The sequence below is a fragment of the Protomyctophum bolini genome, assembly GCF_963924005.1.
Source record: "Protomyctophum bolini genome assembly, chromosome: 11".
Classification (NCBI taxonomy): Eukaryota; Metazoa; Chordata; class Actinopteri; order Myctophiformes; family Myctophidae; genus Protomyctophum; species Protomyctophum bolini.
This window is the reverse complement of record NC_137872.1, coordinates 37,199,578-37,220,586: the sequence shown is the minus strand read 5'-3', so window position 1 is coordinate 37,220,586 and position 21,009 is coordinate 37,199,578. Positions and strand designations below refer to the sequence as shown.

At 43.9% G+C, this 21,009-nt stretch overlaps 2 protein-coding genes across 2 annotated transcripts; one reads left to right on the top strand and one right to left on the bottom strand.

The window, feature by feature from the left end:
* Positions 1–2,874: 2,874 nt before the first annotated feature.
* LOC308323447 (keratin, type I cytoskeletal 19-like) lies at positions 2,875–7,642 on the bottom strand (the record flags this gene model as incomplete). Its single annotated transcript, XM_080775178.1, has 7 exons — positions 2,875–2,995; positions 3,286–3,506; positions 4,276–4,401; positions 4,542–4,703; positions 5,177–5,333; positions 5,995–6,077; positions 6,992–7,642. The coding sequence occupies 7 exons, from the start codon at positions 7,640–7,642 to the stop codon at positions 2,875–2,877; spliced, it is 1,521 nt and encodes a 506-aa protein (XP_080631304.1).
* A 4,498-nt stretch (positions 7,643–12,140) lies between these two features.
* On the top strand, positions 12,141–16,042 carry LOC308323445 (keratin, type I cytoskeletal 50 kDa-like; the record flags this gene model as incomplete). The annotated part of the gene is made up of 7 exons (XM_080775176.1): positions 12,141–12,599; positions 13,315–13,397; positions 14,056–14,212; positions 14,689–14,850; positions 14,986–15,105; positions 15,467–15,687; positions 15,922–16,042. 7 exons carry the CDS (start codon positions 12,141–12,143, stop codon positions 16,040–16,042), a joined length of 1,323 nt encoding a protein of 440 aa, XP_080631302.1.
* Positions 16,043–21,009: the final 4,967 nt, after the last annotated feature.

Sequence of the window (21,009 nt, the reverse complement as noted above, 5' to 3'; positions counted from 1 at the left end):
TGTTACAATTAGACAAGTATAAATCAGCATGTAAACTCAGACCATAGAAACACCCCTCTCCTGCACAGCACTTGGCCCCTTCCTAAATCAAGGGAAATGCCACCAGCAGTGCAGGAGAGACAAAGCAAAGAATCAGCGAACACAGTTTTCCCTACAAAAGTTTAAAACATTAGTCCTTGCATGTTATAGAAAGCAGTTTAATGTGTCTTTGTATATAGGGCACGGGTTGCCCCGTGACCCGTTTTTCACAAAAAAAGATGAATGAAAAATACATAGAAAGTGGAAAATAGAGGCTTACAAGCTCAATTGTCACATTCTTGAAAGTGTGTGCGTGCGTGTGAAAAATAATAGATTTGATTTAGGAATTAAGAAGAAGTACACATGGGTACACACCCACGACACATGGGTAAATAAAAAACATTCTCTGTTAATGCAACCACATTGCACGCTCCAAAATTCTAGACCTGACTGTATGTGAACCGTGATTTAAGAGTGCCCTCTTCTGTCAAAATGGAGAAAGTGCATTAACATTCCCTCGTGCAGTATGTGTTCACCCATGACAGGCGATGCCGTTATAGGCTGTCCTTAGACCTTTGCTCTTCCTGAACTGAACTGTGGACTATATCAGGGACAAAGTACTTGACTTTTTCTTTCTCTTGGATTATTCGGCTGACACTCACTGACTCTTCGCACTTGACCCATGATAGCACCTTTATATATGTCTGTATATGTCTCATCTCAGGTACTATGTGTAAATATGTTATGTGTAAAACATTTAAATAAAACAGTTACAAAGTTTGTAGCAAAGGTTTGCCACATCTAATGTAGGATTTGTGGAAACGCTTTACACTTAAACCCTTTTGGGGAAGCCCTTTTTTTGTACGACTTGTGGAAAAAGCTTCAAACTTAAACCTTTGTTGTTTGTGTTGCCTACGGGAACAGGAGATGTAGGCACTGACCTATGGGCGGAACGTCTCAGGAGCCTAATCTGCCGTCTGGAATTGCGTGATAGCGAAAATGACGTTGGTGAATTTACCTCCATTTCATATACCTTGATATAGACTGGCCAACACCTTGGCTTTACCGTGACGTCATCAATTATAGAAATGGAATGCATAGAAAATAAATGGCTCTTACAGATAGATAAAAGTGAAGAATGACAGGAAAGAGGGAGACGGGGGAGACATGCAGTGAAGGTCGTCATGAATGGGACTCGAACAGAGCCTATACTGTATGTGGCATGCACCTGGACCACTAGGCCATGCAGGGGGCGCCCTGCTTCATGAAACAAATCTGCACTTGCCTAACGAGTCCACTTGGTTCAATTTACACACAGTCAGAGTTCAATTGTACCAATAAGTAGTAGCACACAGAATGCGATTGCATCCAACATTCTGCTATACAGCGTAATTTAATTCACTTCAATCCAAAGTGTAACCTGGTGTAAAATGTATACCGGCTATTTTCGCCCTTTGCGAGGACGCACACGCGGCTTCTCGTAATTTTGCGGCGGAGCCTCGGAGAAGATTGTTATTATGAGGGTCGGCTTTGCCATTTTTTGCCACATTTTATTGCCCCCCCTGGGCGTGTTGCCCTGCGGTGGTGACTATTTCCATGGGAGCTGGAATGGTCTATGGACATTTAATCCAGAGACCTTCTCAGGGGTAAACCACTCTGGTCTGGGATACGCTGTTTCTTCTTTTTTTGTGAAAGGATGATGTCACGGGGCAACCCGTGCCCTATATACAAAGACACATTAAACTGCTTTCTATAACATGCAAGGACTAATGTTTTAAACTTTTGTAGGGAAAACTGTGTTCACTGATTCTTTACTTTGTCTCTCCTGCACTGCTGGTGGCATTTCCCTTGATTTAGGAAGGGGCCAAGTGCTGTGCAGGAGAGGGGTGTTTCTTATCTGTCTTATTATTGTCTGAGTTTACATGCTGATTTATACTTCAAGGTGTTGTTGATGGAAGGATTTTTATTAGTGAAGTATTGGAGAAGAAATGTGCTAATTGAGTCTGTGCCCAGTGGTAGGATCCACTCCTATTTGAAGGAGGCTGCAGAGACAGGCTAGTTAGTTAGAAGTGGGCAATGACACAGGTAACATCCCTGAGGGAGAGCTACAGGGCCTTGTGTGATCAGGGTACAGCCTGAAGAGAGCTCTTATCCAGTTGGGTTTTGTTCGTAGTGTTTGCTCAAGTGTTCATTTCATTTCTCAGTATTATTATTATTGTTATTATTTTCCTGGTTTCACACTGTTGAATCTGTACTGGACTTTGGTGGAGGAGTTTGGGGAAAATAAACGCCCTTAACTACAATTTCTGACTGTTCTTGGAGCCTTGGCCGTTCGGGGAACTTCACAGATGAAATAGGGCTTAATCATTTCCATTAATTAATGTGCAAAAAGTGATAACACACATTTTAGAGGCTGTTTTGCACACACATGATTTAGGCCTATAGTGTTCATGCTCCAGTTTTAGGAGCAGGGACACCACAGTGGTTGGGGAAACTGCAACATGACTGCTGTGATAAGCGACTCAGCGCTCACCCAAACCCATTGCTCTGTTTTGACTAACCACCGTTTCGGTGGTCACCTTATCACCTACAACTGGATTATGAATAGGCCTTGATTTAGCCTACAATATCGAGATTCTGACATGCCCTTTGACGGCCTTCGTTCGGCACAGACACCTTTAAAACCACTACGTTAACCAGTACGTTATTGAGGGTCATTCATATAAGCAAACTCAAACGACAGAAAGAAGAACTAGTATCACTGGGTTTTTATTGAGGGAATCAGGCTTATACACACAATGTAGTACAGTCAGTATACATCAGGCTCCCAGTGGGGCCTGCACAATGTCAGACACATCACTCGTCGTCGATGACCACGGTGTTGGACTTGGACGATTGTTCGCTGGAGAGCACGTTTCCATACTCGTCCACCTCCTGTATGATGGTCACCACCTTGGTGGTCTTGATGGTCTTGGTACTGCAGAGAGAGAGAGAGAGAGAGAGAGAGAGAGAGAGAGAGAGAGAGAGAGAGAGAGAGAGAGAGAGAGAGCGAGAGAGAGAGTGAGAGAGAGAGAGAGAGAGAGAGAGACCAAATGGAACAAAGGGTGGTTACAAGACACGCCAGGGCTTCCCAAACATTCCCTATATAAATTGAACAAATTAACTTGAACAAATCATCTGCAGATATATAACTTGAAATCGTTCCAAGCTCACAAACGACAGCATTTGTTTGTAGAGGCTATAATATATAAATGATTGTGTATGTACTTGTCGAGGTCTCCGTCCAGCAGCCTCCTGTACTCGGCGATCTCCATCTCCAGCCTGGTCTTCATGTGCAGCAGCCTCTGGTACTCCTGCGCCTGGCTCTCCGTGTCGGCTCTGAGCAGGCTCAGCTGCTCCTCCAGGATGCCCACCTGTCTCTGGAAGCCGGCCAGCAGGTTGGCGTACCCGTACTGGGTCTCGTCCAGGACGCCCTCCAGAGACACTTTCTGCTCCACACACATGGAAGAGAGAGAGGGGGGTGGATTAGTGGAATGTAACGATTTATCTGTACAGGATCTTTGTAAGATAATTGATGAACAAATAGCTTTCAGTCATTTGTCTATAGAAGCACTTATCCCGAGGCTGTGCGCCTCGTGAATGCCGACGCTCTTTTCACTCGCACTTTACAGCGTGAAAGCTGCTTTGTAAGAACGATGAACTGCGATGAATTGCTATTTATTCAACATGAATTGTAACATTTTGCATTGTTCTTATTTATTGGTCCCTGTCATATGATGTCTGAATATGTGAGCACTGAAACAAATTCCAATCAACCCTGTTGACATGGCAATAAAGTACTGAATCTTGAACTTAGAAAATCATGTTGTGGTTATTAAATTGTGAAAAATCGTATTGTGAGTTGGGTGGAGTTACTGTATAAGAGCCTCTTTCCATTGCATTTGGACCAGAACATTTGCTCTAGAAAACTTCCAATGTACCAATAAAGGGTCCAGCTAGTTCTGAGTTCTCGTACACTTTTGGTAGTGGTACCTTTGAGGCTCACGGTTCTGCCTCGCAAGGCCTTTTAAATACTTAAAAACGAATCATAGAATGGATTGTAGAACATTACTGAGAGGCGCGGGAACAGGAGCAGACCATCTATGATAACGTCAGTCTGCTTTTCTCGTCATCACTGCAACGCTAAGCGTTTCCCCTGAAGTCAGCGGAAACTAAAACCATAACAAGCCAATAATCTCCCCTATAACCGGTTCTTACCCTGCTGATCTCGGCCTGGAGCTCGATCTCCAGACTGTGCATGGTCCGTCTGACCTCGATGATCTCACTCCGGGACGAGTCGAGGATCACGGTCCTTTGAGTGACTTCCTGGTTCAGCTCGGCGGTCTGTGGACACGGAAACCAACGTTAATGGGAATTTCTTAGGTTTGTTAGTTTGTTTTAAAATGTATAGGATATTCATTCTAAAAATTAAAATAATAATCAATAATATATATATTTTTAAATCAATAGGAAAAGAACCCTACCTTGGTCTGGAACCAGGTCTCCAGCTCCAGGCTGTTCTGGGCCGTCACCCTCTCGTAGTGCTCCCTCATGGACTCCATGACCGTGGCCAGGGACTCCTGAGGGGCGGCGTCGATCTCCACGTTCACCTGGCATCCCACCTTGGAGCGCAGCATCAGCATGTCCTGGAGAACCATGATACAAGATTGGCATTATTGTGTATACGTGGTGGGTCAAGATGAATCGACTTCATTGGTTATTTAGGATTATTGGTATACCGTCCGTCCGGATAGGCTGTACGCCATACAGTACCCCCCCGAAATGCCAAAAAAGGAAAAGAAAGGCCTGCACGTCAATGTGCCCTCTTAAGCCCCATATACAGTACTATGACAAATAGTGAAAAGTGTAACACGCAAGCAAGCCCTATTTCTTTCTGTTGTATCACCATTATATTTTCTTTCAATATCTTCAAATCAACTTGGATATTTCCTTTTTTATTTTTATCTTATAATTAATAAGGGGACACCAAATCCCTATAATATTAATAACATTGTGTACAATGGGTCAAAAGAGACAGAGAACATGCAGGGCCCCGGGGCCACGGCATAGACAAGAAGGACACCCATTATAGAACTACAACAGAACTACAACTACCAACCTCCTCGTGGTTCATCCTCAGCCTCATCAGCTCCTCCCTCAGGCCCTCCAGGTGCTGCTCCACGCTGGATCTGCTCATGGTCAGCTCGTCCAGAACCCTCCTCAGGCCAGCGATATCTGCCTCCACACACTGGCGCATGGACAGCTCGCTCTCATACCTGCAGGGAGGGGGGGTAAGGGTACAGTATACGTCAGTGGTTGTATCAAAGTGGGGTCTGTCTGCGGACGGACCCCCGGGGTTCCTTGAGGGGGTTCCAGGCGATATATTATATCTCTATATGGGTCCAGGTTATCCCCAGCTAAATTATGTATTCTAGCCTGAAAGCCACGTTTTTACCACACTTTCAGTTATTCGGAAAATGTGACCCAGGTTAGCCTAACCCAAGTCAGTCCAGGTGCTGATATCCAGGTCAATCTTTCAGTTCCCATGTTGTCTTGTGTTGTCTTGTATGCCATGTCTGTTTTGTTTTGATAGTTATATCACCGCTGCACAATTGGACTAGATGAAAATGTGCTCGTTGCTATACTCCCTGAATAAGTTAGTCTATCTTTAAGCATTTTTATTTGTGAATGCACACTCTATTTCTATCTATTAATATAGCTTATAGCTAGAATCAAAAATAGGCCTCAATGCAGCCTCAAACATACTATCCCGCTTAACTTGTTCTCTGTCTCTGTTCCTATTACGCTGTCATTCACCCGATGGAAGTACAACCCAAACCACAAGACATGTACGTGTCTCTCAGCTTAAAACGTGTTTAGAGAACAAAGCAGTATTTTTGTTCGTTTGTCTGTTTTGACGCCTGTTTCCGTTCTTACTTGATTTTGAAGTCATCTGAAGCCAGCTTTCCATTGTCAATCGCCAGGTAGATTGCAGCGTTGCCATGGACCGCGCTGGTGATCTATAGAGTGAGGAAGCAGTATAGACGTGTCAACGGCTGAACAGCTATAGATTCGTGTCAAAGGAGCCCCAAATGTATTTGGTCCGAGACCCCCGTCTGAAAAGATGGTGTGCCAGCAGGTACACCATGAGTGGCAATTAATCGGCTATTTTCGAATAGCCAATATAAAAAACAGGGCTAAAGTGGTTAGACTGGCTTTTTTGCTAATTTTGCCGGGGACCCCCTTCTATACCACCTCTGGTTATATAACCAGTATCCTGTTAGTGGGACCGCTTTGGCTTTTTGGCTCCCATTAAGTCCTTTGTTCTTTGAGGGGGGGGGGGGGGGGGGGGGTATCTTTAGGCTAGGCCCGGGGGGGCGGGGAGTATCTGTAATGGTGATGCCTAACCTGTTGAGCAAGAATTTAATCTAACATTCCAAAAGGTTTCAAAATAGTCTACTCATTAAATTGTCTGGACAGCAATGTCAGCAATTTAATAATACAACATAAATAATTGCATTGTCAATTCATGAATGAATACAGTTCTGTTGCTTCCAATGTTTACTTTATACCTCTATACTTTGTCATGACTAGCGAACAGTAGATCTACAAGCTGTTTTTTGTGAGCGTATACATTGAGCTTGTAAATCTGCTATTTTCAGGATTTTTGAAAATGAAAATTATTTTAACCCATTTAGACGGGGAAAGGATAATCAGGTTATTTAAAATGTTAGCATTGGCTATTCAAAAATAGCAGATATATACAAGCTCACTAGTGCGCCACTTTGTGCCGCACTGAAGAGCTTGTACAACATTCTTGAAAGTGTGAGAAGTACTGATTTAGAAGGCATTTTCCGGAAAAATGAACATGCAGTTCATGAGATCGATATACCGTTGGCTACAGCACCTATAAAAAGCTCTCATAATGTCTCACCTGCTCCTGAACTTGGTGGATCTGGATCTTGAAGGCGCTGCAGTCGTGCGTCTCCGGCACGGCCCTCTGCTCCAGGAACCGCCTGATCTTCAGCTCCAGCTCGCCGTTGGCCTCCTCCAGGTTGCGCACCTGGTCCAGGTAGGTGGCTAGGCGGTCGTTGAGGTTCTGCATGGTGGCCTTCTTGTTCTCGTGGATGTCGACGCAGGGGCCGGTGTACACGTCCACGCAGCTGCTGCTGCTGCTGCGGACCATGGAGGAGGTGGTCATGGAGGCCTGGGAGATGCGGACGCCGGAACCTCCGGCTCCGCCGTACATGCTGCCGGCCCGCAGACCACGTGTGTAGGTGGGAGCAGCGTCGACGCTAAATCCGCAGGTGGGCATATAAGACGTCATGGGAGGCTCAACGTATCGCTGACTGAAGGAGGAGGTCACAGAGGAAGAAGACATGGCTGACTGAGGTTTTCCGGGCTGGTCAGCTGGCGGCGGCAGGTTTAAGCTCTGGATGGAGAGGAGGAGGTTTTCGGGCTGGTCGGCAGGTTGAACGCTCTGGACGGAGAGAGGCTGTGAGTGAAGTGAAGCATTATTTTTGACACCGGCACCTTTTATAGTGTGAACGTGAGGGAGGGGCGGCGGCCAGGCCGGCCCGGCCATGGGGTGTCGGACACATTTCGAATAACGGATAACTGGTTTTGTGGCTATTCGGCAGCACAGGTCCGGCAGGTTGGAATGTCCTGCGACCGCGTGTCGCCATCAGATGACGAGGTCCATTAGAGATAAGCCATAGTGGTCGTCATATGCCTATGAACGGTAGTTCTCACGTGCCTTTTAGTATTCTATATGCTGCCTTTTAGGAGAATCCTCTTGACCAGATATACAGGTTGTAAATAATAAGTATATCCTCATTCAACTATCCATGTGATCCAATTCACCTAATGCCACATACGTACACTTACAATCCTAGTCCGCACGAACGCATGCACGCACGCACGCACACACACAAACACACACACACACACACACACACAATTTACAATTTAGGCATTTAGCAGACGCTCTTAATCCAGAGCGACTTACATTAAGCAAGAACAAAAGCATGGGAATACATCACATAAAAACATTCATCATGAAACATGCGTAAGCTAAGAAAGTAACAGTGGAATATCTATATAATGAAATTTATACGTATAAACTTTACATATATACTACTATGCTATACATATGTACTATGGCGTGCTATGACTATATACAATGCAATTCTAGTGCTGTCTACATAACATGCTATAAGTCTGTTTCAAATGCTATCTAAGTCTACAGAAGTGCTATCTAGGGTAGAGTAAGTGCTATGGGCCATGATGGAGTCTGAAAAGGTGGGTTTTCAGACTACGGCGGAAGATTGGGAGTGATGCTGCAGTTCTGACTGCCATGGGAAGTGCATTCCACAGTTTTGGAGCCAGAAGGGAGAAGAGTTTGGGACGTGTGGAGCGTTGTCCCGGCGTTTTTAGTGAGGGTACTTCCAGCTTCCCTGCGTTAGCTGATCTGAGTGCGCGGGAGGGTTTGTAGGGTTCAATCATACTTGCAAGATATGGGGGAGCCATACCACACACACACACACATACACTGTGTGTGTTGTTTGGCAAAGAGTGTGAGTTTAACAGGTCACACTATTTTCACTTTTTGACTGCAAGATTTAGATGTATGTGTAACACACATTAAAAAAAAACAATACACCAAATATAGGAGGGGAAAGTGCCAGGAGGAGGCAAAGAAAAGCCTCATAAAGTACTGGACTGGGCAAAACTCACTGAGGAGGACCTACAACAGTACAAATCACTGACTGATGGTTACTTAAACAATATTACTATACCTGTTGAAGGTACTACATGTGGAAACATTAACTGTAAGGATGTAAGCCATTGTAGCGCCCTGTGTAATATGTATGACTCTATCGTCAAGTGTTTAATTAATGGAAGCAATCCTTTTAAAAGAAAAAAAGTAAACATCATAACATGAGACCCGGATGGAATGTCCATGTCCATGATCTACATGTAGAGGCTAAAAGAGCTCTTAAATGCTGGGTCTTAGCTGGTAAACCTAGGCATGGCCCTGAGTGTGACCACAAGAAGCAGGCTAATGCTAGATTTAAATAATTATGCTATACGCTATATTAAAAGAAATGAACAGGCCATGAGGGCAAATGCAATGGCTGAAAAGCTACAGAAAAATAATGTGTATGAGTTCTGGAAGGAAGTTAAGGTGGTAAATAACAGATGCCAATGCCTTCTAGCATTGATGGTACTAACTACAGGTTCAGAAAATATTGCTGAGCTGTGGAGAAGACATTATGAATGTATCTTTAATTGTATCAAGAGCAATGTTTTTAATATTGGTGAGGTTACACACACTGATGGGGTGACTGTCACATATGACGAGGTGAACTATGCTATAGAAAAATTAGTTCTTAATAAAGCATGTGGCAATGATCAGATTTTTCAGGGTTGTTGCTGCATGGCATACTGCCTGATTCCATGTTATCTGTCCTGTTAGTGCCAGTAGTCAAAAATAAAACTGGAAAGTTAACATCCATAGACAACTATAGGCCAATCGCACTGGCGAGCATAATGTCTAAGGTGCTAGAAGTCATCCTCCTGGACAGGCTCAAGGAATATATAGCATCCACCGACAACCAATTCGGTTTTAAGAAAAAGCATGGCACTGATCTATGTATCTATGCACTTAAGGAAATTGTAAGTCAGTATAGTAGATGCAACAGTACAGTATTTATGTGTTTCCTGGATGCGTCGCAAGCCTTTGACCGTATCCATCATGGTAAACTTTTTCTAAAGCTACAAGAGCGAGGTGTCCCCTTATATCTGATAAGGATCCTGCAGTTTTGGTACTCACACCAAACCATGCAAGCTAGGTGGGGAACTAGTATATCCACACCCTTTCTAGTGTCCAATGGCGTGCGCCAGGGGGGACTTTTATCGCCTATATTATTTAATTTGTATTTGGATGACTTATCAAAACAGTTAAAAGAGTGTAAAACTGGCTGCATGGTGGGGGATCACCTTATTAATCACATGATTTATGCAGACGATTTGGTTGTACTCTCACCTTACAGTGCTGGCTTACAGCAGCTACTTAGGGTCTGTTCAAAATATGGCTTTTTGTATGATATTAAGTTCAACTCTAAAAAGAGTGTAGATCAAAGGGCGACCAAAAGCTCACCTTTCCCTCCTTCTATCTGGCAGGTGAAGTCTTAGAGGTGGTAACAAAGTTTAAATACTTGGGGCACATAATCAGAGAAGATCTATGTGATGATGATGATGTGCAGCGCCAGTGCTGTAAACTTTATGGTCAAGCCAACATGCTGGCACGAAAGTTTCATATGTGTACAGACAATGTCAAAATAGCACTTTTTAAAACCTACTGCACTCCACTATATACAGCTCACTTGTGGTGCCGATACAGCAAAGCGAAAATGAAAAAACTTCAGGTGGCATATAATGATGCTTTTCGAATATTCCTGAGACTCCCAAGATGGACCAGTGCTAGTGAAATGTTTGTGACCAGTAATGTACCCACATTTCATGCTGTACTGAGACATTTTATGTTTAGATTCATGTGTAGACTGAGGGAATCAAATAATGTACTAATTATGGCCTTAACAGGGATCACACAGAGTGACACAGTCTTCTCCTCATGTTTCTGGAAACACTGGAGGCAATGTTTATACCGGTATGTTTTTATTTTTTAATTGACAAGGACTGCCTGGAGGGAAAACAGCCTGTTGCATATAGGCCATCTCTGTGTTGTTGTTTTTGTATTTACTGTTGTGTTTTTACATGTTGTTTGTATATGGACCCATTGTGTCTGAAATAAAGTTTTCAATCAATCAAATATGGCCCCATTTACCTGGCGGACAAATCCAGCTTGAATTAGAGCTGTGTCACATCCAGATTGGAATCAGAGCTGTTTAAATAGGTCTTAACACAAACGAGTCACATGGAATCATTTTATTTTATTTTATTTTTTAGATCAGGCTACTACTGCGTTCAGACTGAGACGGACCTTCAGAAATCAGATGTGACTCAGATTTGAACCCAACTCTGAATGTGTCTCAACTCTCAAGTCGCATTTGTAAAAAAAATCTGATTTCATGTGACTTTTTGTTTGTGTTTAAACAAATCAGATTCCAATCTGGATGTGGCACAGGTCTGATTCAGACTGCCAGTGTAAATGGGCCAAAAGAGGCCTCCACAAAAAACAATAGTTGGCACGCCTGATTATACATTTTTAATTTGCCTGATTAGACTTGGAATACATGATTATACCAGATTACCAATGATACTAATAATTAGCCATACATAGTTGACAATATAATTATACAGGGTGTCAGAACCACACTGCAAACAACAATGTTAATTTTGTTGACTAGAACTAAAAGTAATATTTTCATATCAATTAGTCGCCTAATACTAAACAATTTATGATTAAAACTAAATGGTGTGTTATTCAAAAGACTATAAAGACTATATCAGAATTTGCTGTCAAAATTAACACGGGCAAACGTGTGTGTGTGTGTGTGTGTGTGTGTGTGTGTGTGTGTGTGTGTGTGTGTGCGTGTGTGTGTGTGTGTGTGTGTGTGTGTGTGTGTGTGTGTGTGTGTGTGCGTGCGTGCATGGATAGTTGAATGAGGATATTCTTATTATTTACAACCTGTATATCTGGTCAAGAGGATTCTCCTAAAAGGCAGCATATAGAATACTAAAAGGCACGTGAGAACTACCGTTCATAGGCCTATGACGACCACTATGGCTTATCTCTAATGGACCTCGTCATCTGATGGCGACACGCGGTCGCAGGACATTCCAACCTGCCGGACCTGATGCTGCCGAATAGCCACAAAACCAGTTATCCGGTATTCAAAATGTTTCCGACACCCCATGGCCGGGCCGGCCTGGCCGCCGCCCCTCCCTCACGTTCGCACTATAAAAGGTGCAGGTGTCAAAAATAATGCTTCAATTCACTCACAGCCTCTCTCCGTCCAGAGCGTTCAACCTGCCGACCAGCCCGATAACCTCCTCCTCTCCATCCAGAGCTTAAACCTGCCGCCGCCAGCCGACCAGCCGGAAAACCTCAGTCAGCCATGTCTTCTTCCTCTGTGACCTCCTCCTTCAGTCAGCGATACGCCGAGCCTCCCATGACGACTTATATGCCCACCTGCGGATTTAGCGTCGACGCTGCTCCCACCTACACCTCCCACCTACACATGCCGGCCCGTCTGCGGGCCGGCAGCATGTACGGCGGAGCCGGAGGCTCCGGCGTCCGCATCTCCCAGGCCTCCATGACCTCCTCCTCCATGGTCCGCAGCAGCAGCAGCTGCATGGACGTGTACACCGGCCCCTGCGTCGACATCCACGAGAACAAGAAGGCCACCATGCAGAACCTCAACGACCGCCTGGCCATCTACCTGGACCAGGTGACCTCCATGGAGAAGGCCAACGCCGAGCTGGAGCTAAAGATTAGGCGGTTCCTGGAGCAGATCGTGCCGGAGACGCACGACTGCAGCGCCTTCAAGATCCAGATCCGCCAAGTTCAGGACCAGGTGAGATATTATGAGAGCTTTTTATAGGTGCTGTAGCCAACGGTATATCGATCTCATGAACTGCATGTTCATTTTTCCGGAGCTTCTTGGTCACACTTGGTTTATTTGCTTTCAACATGGCTTCGCTGTTTTGTCATTTCTTGCAAACTACCTTCTAAATCAGTACTTCTCACACTTTTAAGAAGGTTGTACAAGCTCGCAGTGCGGCACAAAGTGGCGCACTAGTGAGCTTATCTGCATATGTCTGACATTGCTGTCCAGACAATTCAATGAGTAGACTATTTTGAAACCTTTTGGAATGTTAGATTAAATGCTTGCTTAACAGGTTAGGCATCACCATTACAGATACTCCCCGGCCCCCCGGGCCTAGCCTAAAGATACCCCCCCCCCCCCCAAAGAACAAAGGACTTAATGGGAGCCAAAAAGCCAAAGCGGTCCCACTAACAGGATACTGGTTATATGCATATAACCAGAGGTGGTATAGAAGGGGGTCCCCGGCAAAATTAGCAAAAAAGCCAGTCTAACCACTTTAGCCCTGTTTTTTATATTGGCTATTCGAAAATAGCCGATCTGCTTAATTGCCTCTCATGGTGTACCTGCAGGCACACCATCTTTTCAGACGGGGGTCTCGGACCAAATACATCTGGGGCTCCTTTGACATGAATCTATAGCTGTTCAGCCGTTGACACGTCTATACTGCTTCCTCACTCTATAGATCACCAGCGCGGTCCATGGCAACGCTGCAATCTACCTGGCGATTGACAATGGAAAGCTGGCTTCAGATGACTTCAAAATCAAGTAAGTATACGGAAACAGGCGTCAAAACAGACAAACGAACAAAAATACTGCTTTGTTCTCTATAAACACATTTTAAGCTGAGAGACACGTACATGTCTTGTGGTTTGGGTTGTACTTCCATCGTGTGAATGACAGCATAATAGGAACAGAGACAGAGAACAAGTTAAGCGGGAGAGTATGTTTGAGGCTGCATTTAGGCCTATTTTTGATTATAGCTATAAGCTTAATAGATAGAAATAGAGTGTGCATTCACAAATAAAAATGCTTAAAGATAGACTAACTTATTCAGGGTCAGGGAGTATAACAACGAGCACATTTTCATCTAGTCCAATTGTGCAGCGGTGATATAACTATCAAAACAAAACAGACATGGCATACAAGACAACATGGGAACTGAAAGATTGACCTGGATATCAGCACCTGGACTGACTTGGGTTAGGCTAACCCAGGTCACATTTTCCGAAGAACTGAAAGTGTGGTAAAAACGTGGCTTTCAGGCTAGAATACATAATTTCGCTGGGGATAACCTGGACCCATATAGAGATATAATATATCGCCTGGAACCCCCCCCCAAGGACCCCCGGGGGTCCGTCCGCAGACAGACCCCACTTTGATACAACCACTGACGTATACTGTACCCTTCCCCCCCTCCCTGCAGGTATGAGAGCGAGCTGTCCATGCGCCAGTGTGTGGAGGCAGACATCGCTGGCCTGAGGAGGGTTCTGGACGAGCTGACCATGAGCAGATCCAGCGTGGAGCAGCACCTGGAGGGCCTGAGGGAGGAGCTGATGAGGCTGACGATGAATCACGAGGAGGTTGGTAGTTGTAGTTCTGTTGTAGTTCTATAATGGGTGTCCTTCTTGTCTATGCCGTGGCCCCGGGGCCCTGCATGTTCTCTGTCTCTTTTGACCCATTGTACACAATGTTATTAATATTATAGGGATTTGGTGTCCCCTTATTAATTATAAGGAAATATCCAAGTTGATTTGAAGATATTGAAAGAAATTATAATGGTGATACAAAAGAAAGAAATAGGGCTTGCCTGTTACACTTTTCACTCTTTGTCATAATTATGACTGTGATTGTATATGGGGCTTAAGAGGGCACATTGACCGTGCAGGCCCTTTTCCTTTTTTGCCATTTCGGGGGGGGGGGGGGGGGGGGGGGTACTGTGGCGTATAGCCTAGCCGGACGGACGGTATACCAATAATCCTAAATAACCAATGAAGTCGATTCATCTTGACCCACCACGTATACACAATAATGCCAATCTTGTGTCATGGTTCTCCAGGACATGCTGATGCTGCGCTCCAAGGTGGGATGCCAGGTGAACGTGGAGATCGACGCCGCCCCTCAGGAGTCCCTGGAAACGGTCATGGAGTCCATGAGGGAGCACTATGAGAGGCTGACGGCCCAGAACAGCCTGGAGCTGGAGACCTGGTTCCAGACCAAGGTAGGGTTCTTTTCCTATAGATTTAAAAATATATATATTTTATTTATTTTTATTTTTAGAATGAATATCCTATACATTTTAAAACAAACTAACAAACCTAAGAAATTCCATTAACGTTGGTTTCCGTGTCCACAGACCGCCGAGCTGAACCTCACTCAAAGGACCGTGATCCTCGACTCGTCCCGGAGTGAGATCATCGAGGTCAGACGGATCCTGCACAGTCTGGAGATCGAGCTCCAGGCCGAGATCAGCAGGGTAAGAACCGGTTATAGGGGAGATTATTGGCTTGTTATGGTTTTCGTTTCCGCTGACTTCAGGGGAAACGCTTAGCGTTGCAGTGATGACGAGAAAAGCAGACTGACGTTATCATAGATGGTCTGCTCCTGTTCCCGAAAGTGAAAAGAGCGTCGGCATTCACGAGGCGCACAGCCTCGCTATAAGTGCTTCTATAGTCAAAATCTGGATCTTTGTAAGATAATTGATGAACAAATAGTTTTCAGTCATTTAATGACTGAAAACTATTTGTTCATCAATTATCTTACAAAGATCCTGTACAGATAAATCGTTACATTCCACTAATCCACCCCCCTCTCTCTCTTCCATGTGTGTGGAGCAGAAAGTGTCTCTGGAGGGCGTCCTGGACGAGACCCAGTACGGGTACGCCAACCTGCTGGCCGGCTTCCAGAGACAGGTGGGCATCCTGGAGGAGCAGCTGAGCCTGCTCAGAGCCGACACGGAGGGCCAGGCTCAGGAGTACCAGAGGCTGCTGCACATGAAGACCAGGCTGGAGATGGAGATCGCCGAGTACAGGAGGCTGCTGGACGGAGACCTTGACAAGTACATACACAATCATTTATATATTATAGCCTCTACAAACAACTGCTGTCGTTTGTGAGCTTGGAACGATTTCAAGTTATATATCTGCAGATGATTTGTTCAAGTTAATTTGTTCAATTTATATAGGGAATGTTTGGGAAGCCCTGGCGTGTCTTGTAACCACCCTTTGTTCCATTTGGTCTCTCTCTCTCTCTCTCTCTCTCTCTCTCTCTCTCTCTCTCTCTCTCTCTGCAGTACCAAGACCATCAAGACCACCAAGGTGGTGACCATCATACAGGAGGTGGACGAGTATGGAAACGTGCTCTCCAGCGAACAATCAACCAAGTCCAACACCGTGGTCATCGATGACGAGTGATGTGTCTGACATTGTGCAGGCCCCACTGGGAGCCTGATGTATACTGACTGTACTACATTGTGTGTATAAGCTTGATTCCCCCAATAAAAACCCACAGTGACACTAGTTCTTCTTTCTGTCGTTTGAGTTTTGCATATATCAATGACCCTCAATAACGTACTGGTTAACGTAGTGGTTTTAAAGGTGTCTGTGCCGAACGAAGGCCGTCAAAGGGCACGTCAGAATCTCGATACTGTAGGCTAAATCAAGGCCTATTCATAATCCAGTTGTAGGTGATAAGGTGACCGTTAGTCAAAACAGAGCAATGGGTTTGGGTGAGCGCTGAGTGGCTTATCACAGCAGTCATGTTGCAGTTTCCCCAACCACTGTGGTATCCCTGCTCCTAAAACTGGAGCATGAATACTATAGGCCTACAGTAATATGTGTGCAAAACAGCCTCTAAAATGTGTGTTATCACTTTTTGCACGTGAATTAATGGAAATTATTAAGCCCCATTTCATCTGTGAAATTAATACTGAGAAATGAAATGAACACAAACACTACGAACAAAACCCAACTGGATAAGAGCTCTCTTCAGGCTGTACCCTGATCACACAAGGCCCTGTAGCTCTCCCTCAGGGATGTTACCTGTGTCATTGCCCACTTCTAACTAACTAGCCTGTCTCTGCAGCCTCCTTCAAATAGGAGTGGATCCTACCACTGGGCACAGACTCAATTAGCACATTTCTTCTCCAATACTTCACTAATATAAATCCTTCCATCAACAACACCTTTAATAAACAGTAACCTAAACATTCTCAATAATGTGTTACAATTAGACAAGTATAAATCAGCATGTAAACTCAGACAATAATAAGACAGATAAGAAACACCCCTCTCCTGCACAGCACTTGGCCCCTTCCTAAATCAAGGGAAATGCCTCCAGCAGTGCAGGAGAGACAAAGCAAAGAATCAGTGAACACAATTTTCCCTACAAAAGTTTAAAACATTAGTCCTTGCAATGCATGTTATAGAAAGCAGTTTAATGTGTCTTTGTGACTTTGTATATAGGGCACGGGTTGCCCCGTGACCCGTTTTTCACAAAAAAAGAAGAAAGAAAAATACATAGAAAGTGGAAAATAGAGGCTTACAAGCTCAATTGTCACATTCTTGAAAGTGTGTGCGTGCGTGTGAAAAATAATAGATTTGATTTAGGAATTAAGAAGAAGTACACATGGGTACACACCCACGACACATTGGTAAATAAAAAACATTCTCTGTTAATGCAACCACATTGCACGCTCCAAAATTCTAGACCTGACTGTATGTGAACCGTGATTTAAGAGTGCCCTCTTCTGTCAAAATGGAGAAAGTGCATTAACATTCCCTCGTGCAGTATATATGTTCACCCATGACAGGCGATGCCGTTATAGGCTGGCCTTAGACCTTTGCTCTTCCTGAACTGAACTGTGGACTATATCAGGGACAAAGCACTTGACTTTTTCTTTCTCTTGGATTATGCGGCTGACACCTTTATATATGTCTGTATATGTCTCATCTCAGGTACTATGTGTAAATATGTTATGTGTAAAAAATAAAAAATAAAACAGTTACAAAGTTTGTAGCAAAGGTTTGCCACATCTAATGTAGGATTTGTGGAAACGCTTTACACTTAAACCCTTTTGGGGAAGGCCTTTTTTCGTACGACTTGTGGAAAAAGCTTCAAACTTAAACTTTTGTTGTTTGTGTTGCCTACGGGAACAGGAGATGTAGGCACTGACCTATGAGCGGAACGTCTCGGGAGCCATTGGTTCCCAAGTCTCAACGTTTTTGGCCGGGGAACCCCGGAAATGCTTTGGCAATGTCTCGGGACCCCCGCCCCACCGACCCCCAATTTAAATTGACTGCTACAATAACCTTAATAACCATAAATAAAGACCAGATTAATTAAACCAGATATAATCATTAGGGAAGGTGTACTATAATGTAAACTTAATTTCCATTTTCCAGCCATTCAGTTGTCCTACAGGACAGCAGCCATACCCACCCTGGCCAGGGGGAGGCAGTTTAGTGACCAGGATTACTGCATGTTTTTTGTGAGGGTACCTACCCTAGGGGACACGGGGAGAACATGCAAACTCCACACGGAAAGAATATAATAATAAAATAAAAATAATAAAAATGACATTTTAACAAATACTGTACACTTTTTTGAGGTATTATAATAATAATAATAATACCTGATGATCATGTTTTCAGCAACAAAATGTGCCAAAAAATGGCGAAGCCGACCCTCATAATAACAATTATTAACATAATAACGAAATTACGAGCAGCCGTGTGTGCATCCTCGCAAACGGCAAAAATAGCCGGTATACATTTTACACCAGTTCATGACTTTCATGACGACCTTCACTGCATGTCTCCCTCTTTCCTGTCATTCTTCACTTGTATCTATCTGTAAGAGCCATTTATTTTCTATGCATTTCATTTCTATAATTGATGACGTCACGGTCAAGGCCAAGGTGTTGGCCAGTCTATATCAAGGTATATGAAATGGAGGTAAATTCACCAACGTCATTTTCGCTATCACGCAATTCCAGACGGCAGATTCGTCGCACCATGGGAGCCAAACTGCACCTGGAAGTTTGACAGAATGCACTGGAGTCAATGAGAGCTCAGTGACCGCAGCTCATGAACATAAGCTATACACAAACAATATTTCTGAATGACTGAGATCTTTTGTAAAGTAAATAACAAATAACAGAAGTATCGCGAGACTGTCCACCGTTTCCTGTCTGGCAGCCAAATCTCGAGATACCCCCGGAGGAACAGAAACGATTCCTGCTGCCGTTTAAATCCTCAAATAAAATGATGTACTGTGCCCTCTGTGCACATGCATGGAAAAGCAAGTGATTAGAAAACAAACTGTGATAGGTCTTATTTTATATGCCTGAACCGATTATATGACACGGGTCTCAATGGTTCATAAATAATGTTTGTTATGAGCTGGTCAAGCTTGCTCCATTTACTGCTTTGTATTCATGTAACTTCCGGTGCGAGATTTAGCTCCCATGAAAGTGCCATGGCACAGCACATGGCACGGACCATGGCACAGTCGTGACTGCATGTCACTTCCTTCTCTAATCTTCCTTGGTCTATATGACGAAGTGGGAAACAATGCTGAGGTTAAAGAGGCAAACAGTTTGTTGACTGTATTGTGAGACATATAGGCTGGTGCGGTTTTGCTTTTTTGCTTTATTTAATAAAGGTTACAGTGAATAAATATCAATTTTGAACTTGAAGTCAACGTTTGGACATCAGTCTTTTTATCACACGTCTAAACTAGATCCTCTGCGTCGGGCAATCAGTAGCCCAAAGTAATAGGACTTTGACCTTACACTATCAATAAAGCCAGGGGGAAAAAAAGATTTGTTTCGAGCAACCTTCATGCTCTTTCATTTCATCAGCCTGTAGTGTTTGCCCGATAAGCAGCTGGAAATGAGCACAGAGTCAGGATGTAAAAGGCAGCCACACCATGGTTTATTCCCAAAAGAAGTTGTACAGCATGGGAAATGGCATATGATACACGCAGCAAACAAATGGGGCATGTTGGTGTGCAGCTCCACCATGCCCTCTCACTGAATCCAACACTGAGTGGGTGTGTGCTCCCTGGCAGCCTTTTATAGGCAGCTGAACCAATCAGTGCAGACTCTACCATATTACCGGTTAAACATGCAACACTTCTGAACCCCACATAACCCACATCACATGAGCCTATAAATCTATCTCACTACACCAGTAAGTAAATATCAATTATGCCCACTATTGCAAGATAAACCACATATCCCATTATCATTAGCAGCTCCAATACATAACTCAAACACCCCCTGGCCATTTCACTGTGGTCCAGTCCAGACCAATATGGTGCTCTGGTAGCTTGGGGACTCTTTTGCCCGAACACACTGGAACAGACAGAACAGAAGCAGTCAGTATTCAAGTACCCATAACACAGTCTCATTTATGTTCATGTTCACAATACTCTCAATAAACCAGTTCAACTCATGACTCTTCCTTTGTGTGCAAATATAAATACTTAAATGTGCCAAATATCAGTAACGGAGGACCACTTTGTTACACAGCCATTCATTATTACAGCCATACTCAGGGGTGCCCAAAAGGTAGATCGTGATCTACCAGTAGATCACACAGACTGTGCAGGTAGATCGCATGACACACCCCTAAACAATATATAATTTAAATAAATAACTATTCGTGACATCTGCCAGTTGAATTTAGGTGACTTAATTCACTTGATGGATTGACGTCAAAAAGGTCAAACCCACAATGCAATACTTTGTTTTCAAGAAACAAAGTAAGTCAAACGTCAGTCAGTCAAATGTCAGTCAAACGTCAGTCAGTCAAACGTCGTCAGTACAAAGTAAAAATTACAAAGTAAAAAAAAAACCCTACCAATTCCATTTACCTCTATTTCCCATTCCAAATGCGTTTGCCTAATATGTAACTATTTTCAGCAATGGGATAATACATATTTGGTTGATCTGGTTAAGCTGGGCATTTTGAGCCCAGTAGCTCTCAAGTCTAAAAAGTGTATGCACCTCTGTGTAGCTGGTATGATTAATATGTGTATATATAGGCCTAATAATAATAATAATAGTATACAAATACTGTACACATTATGCTTAGAAACATGTGCAAAATTGGTTTAACTTTAATGTGCAAATATGCTCTCCTCTTTGTTTATCGTATGTTTACATTGTGCACCTTGGTGAAAGTCCCCAAGCTGAGGTTGGATGCAGGGAACGTGGCTTTTCAGTGAAACCACCCGCTGTCATGCAGCCAAACCCCCCGAGGGTTAGAAACTGCTTTGTATGAACGCAGCTCTGTCTGTGTGCCGCGGACAGACGCCTTTCTCTTTTCACTCTTTCAAAAATGCGTCGTGAACCATGCAGCCAACATTAAGATTA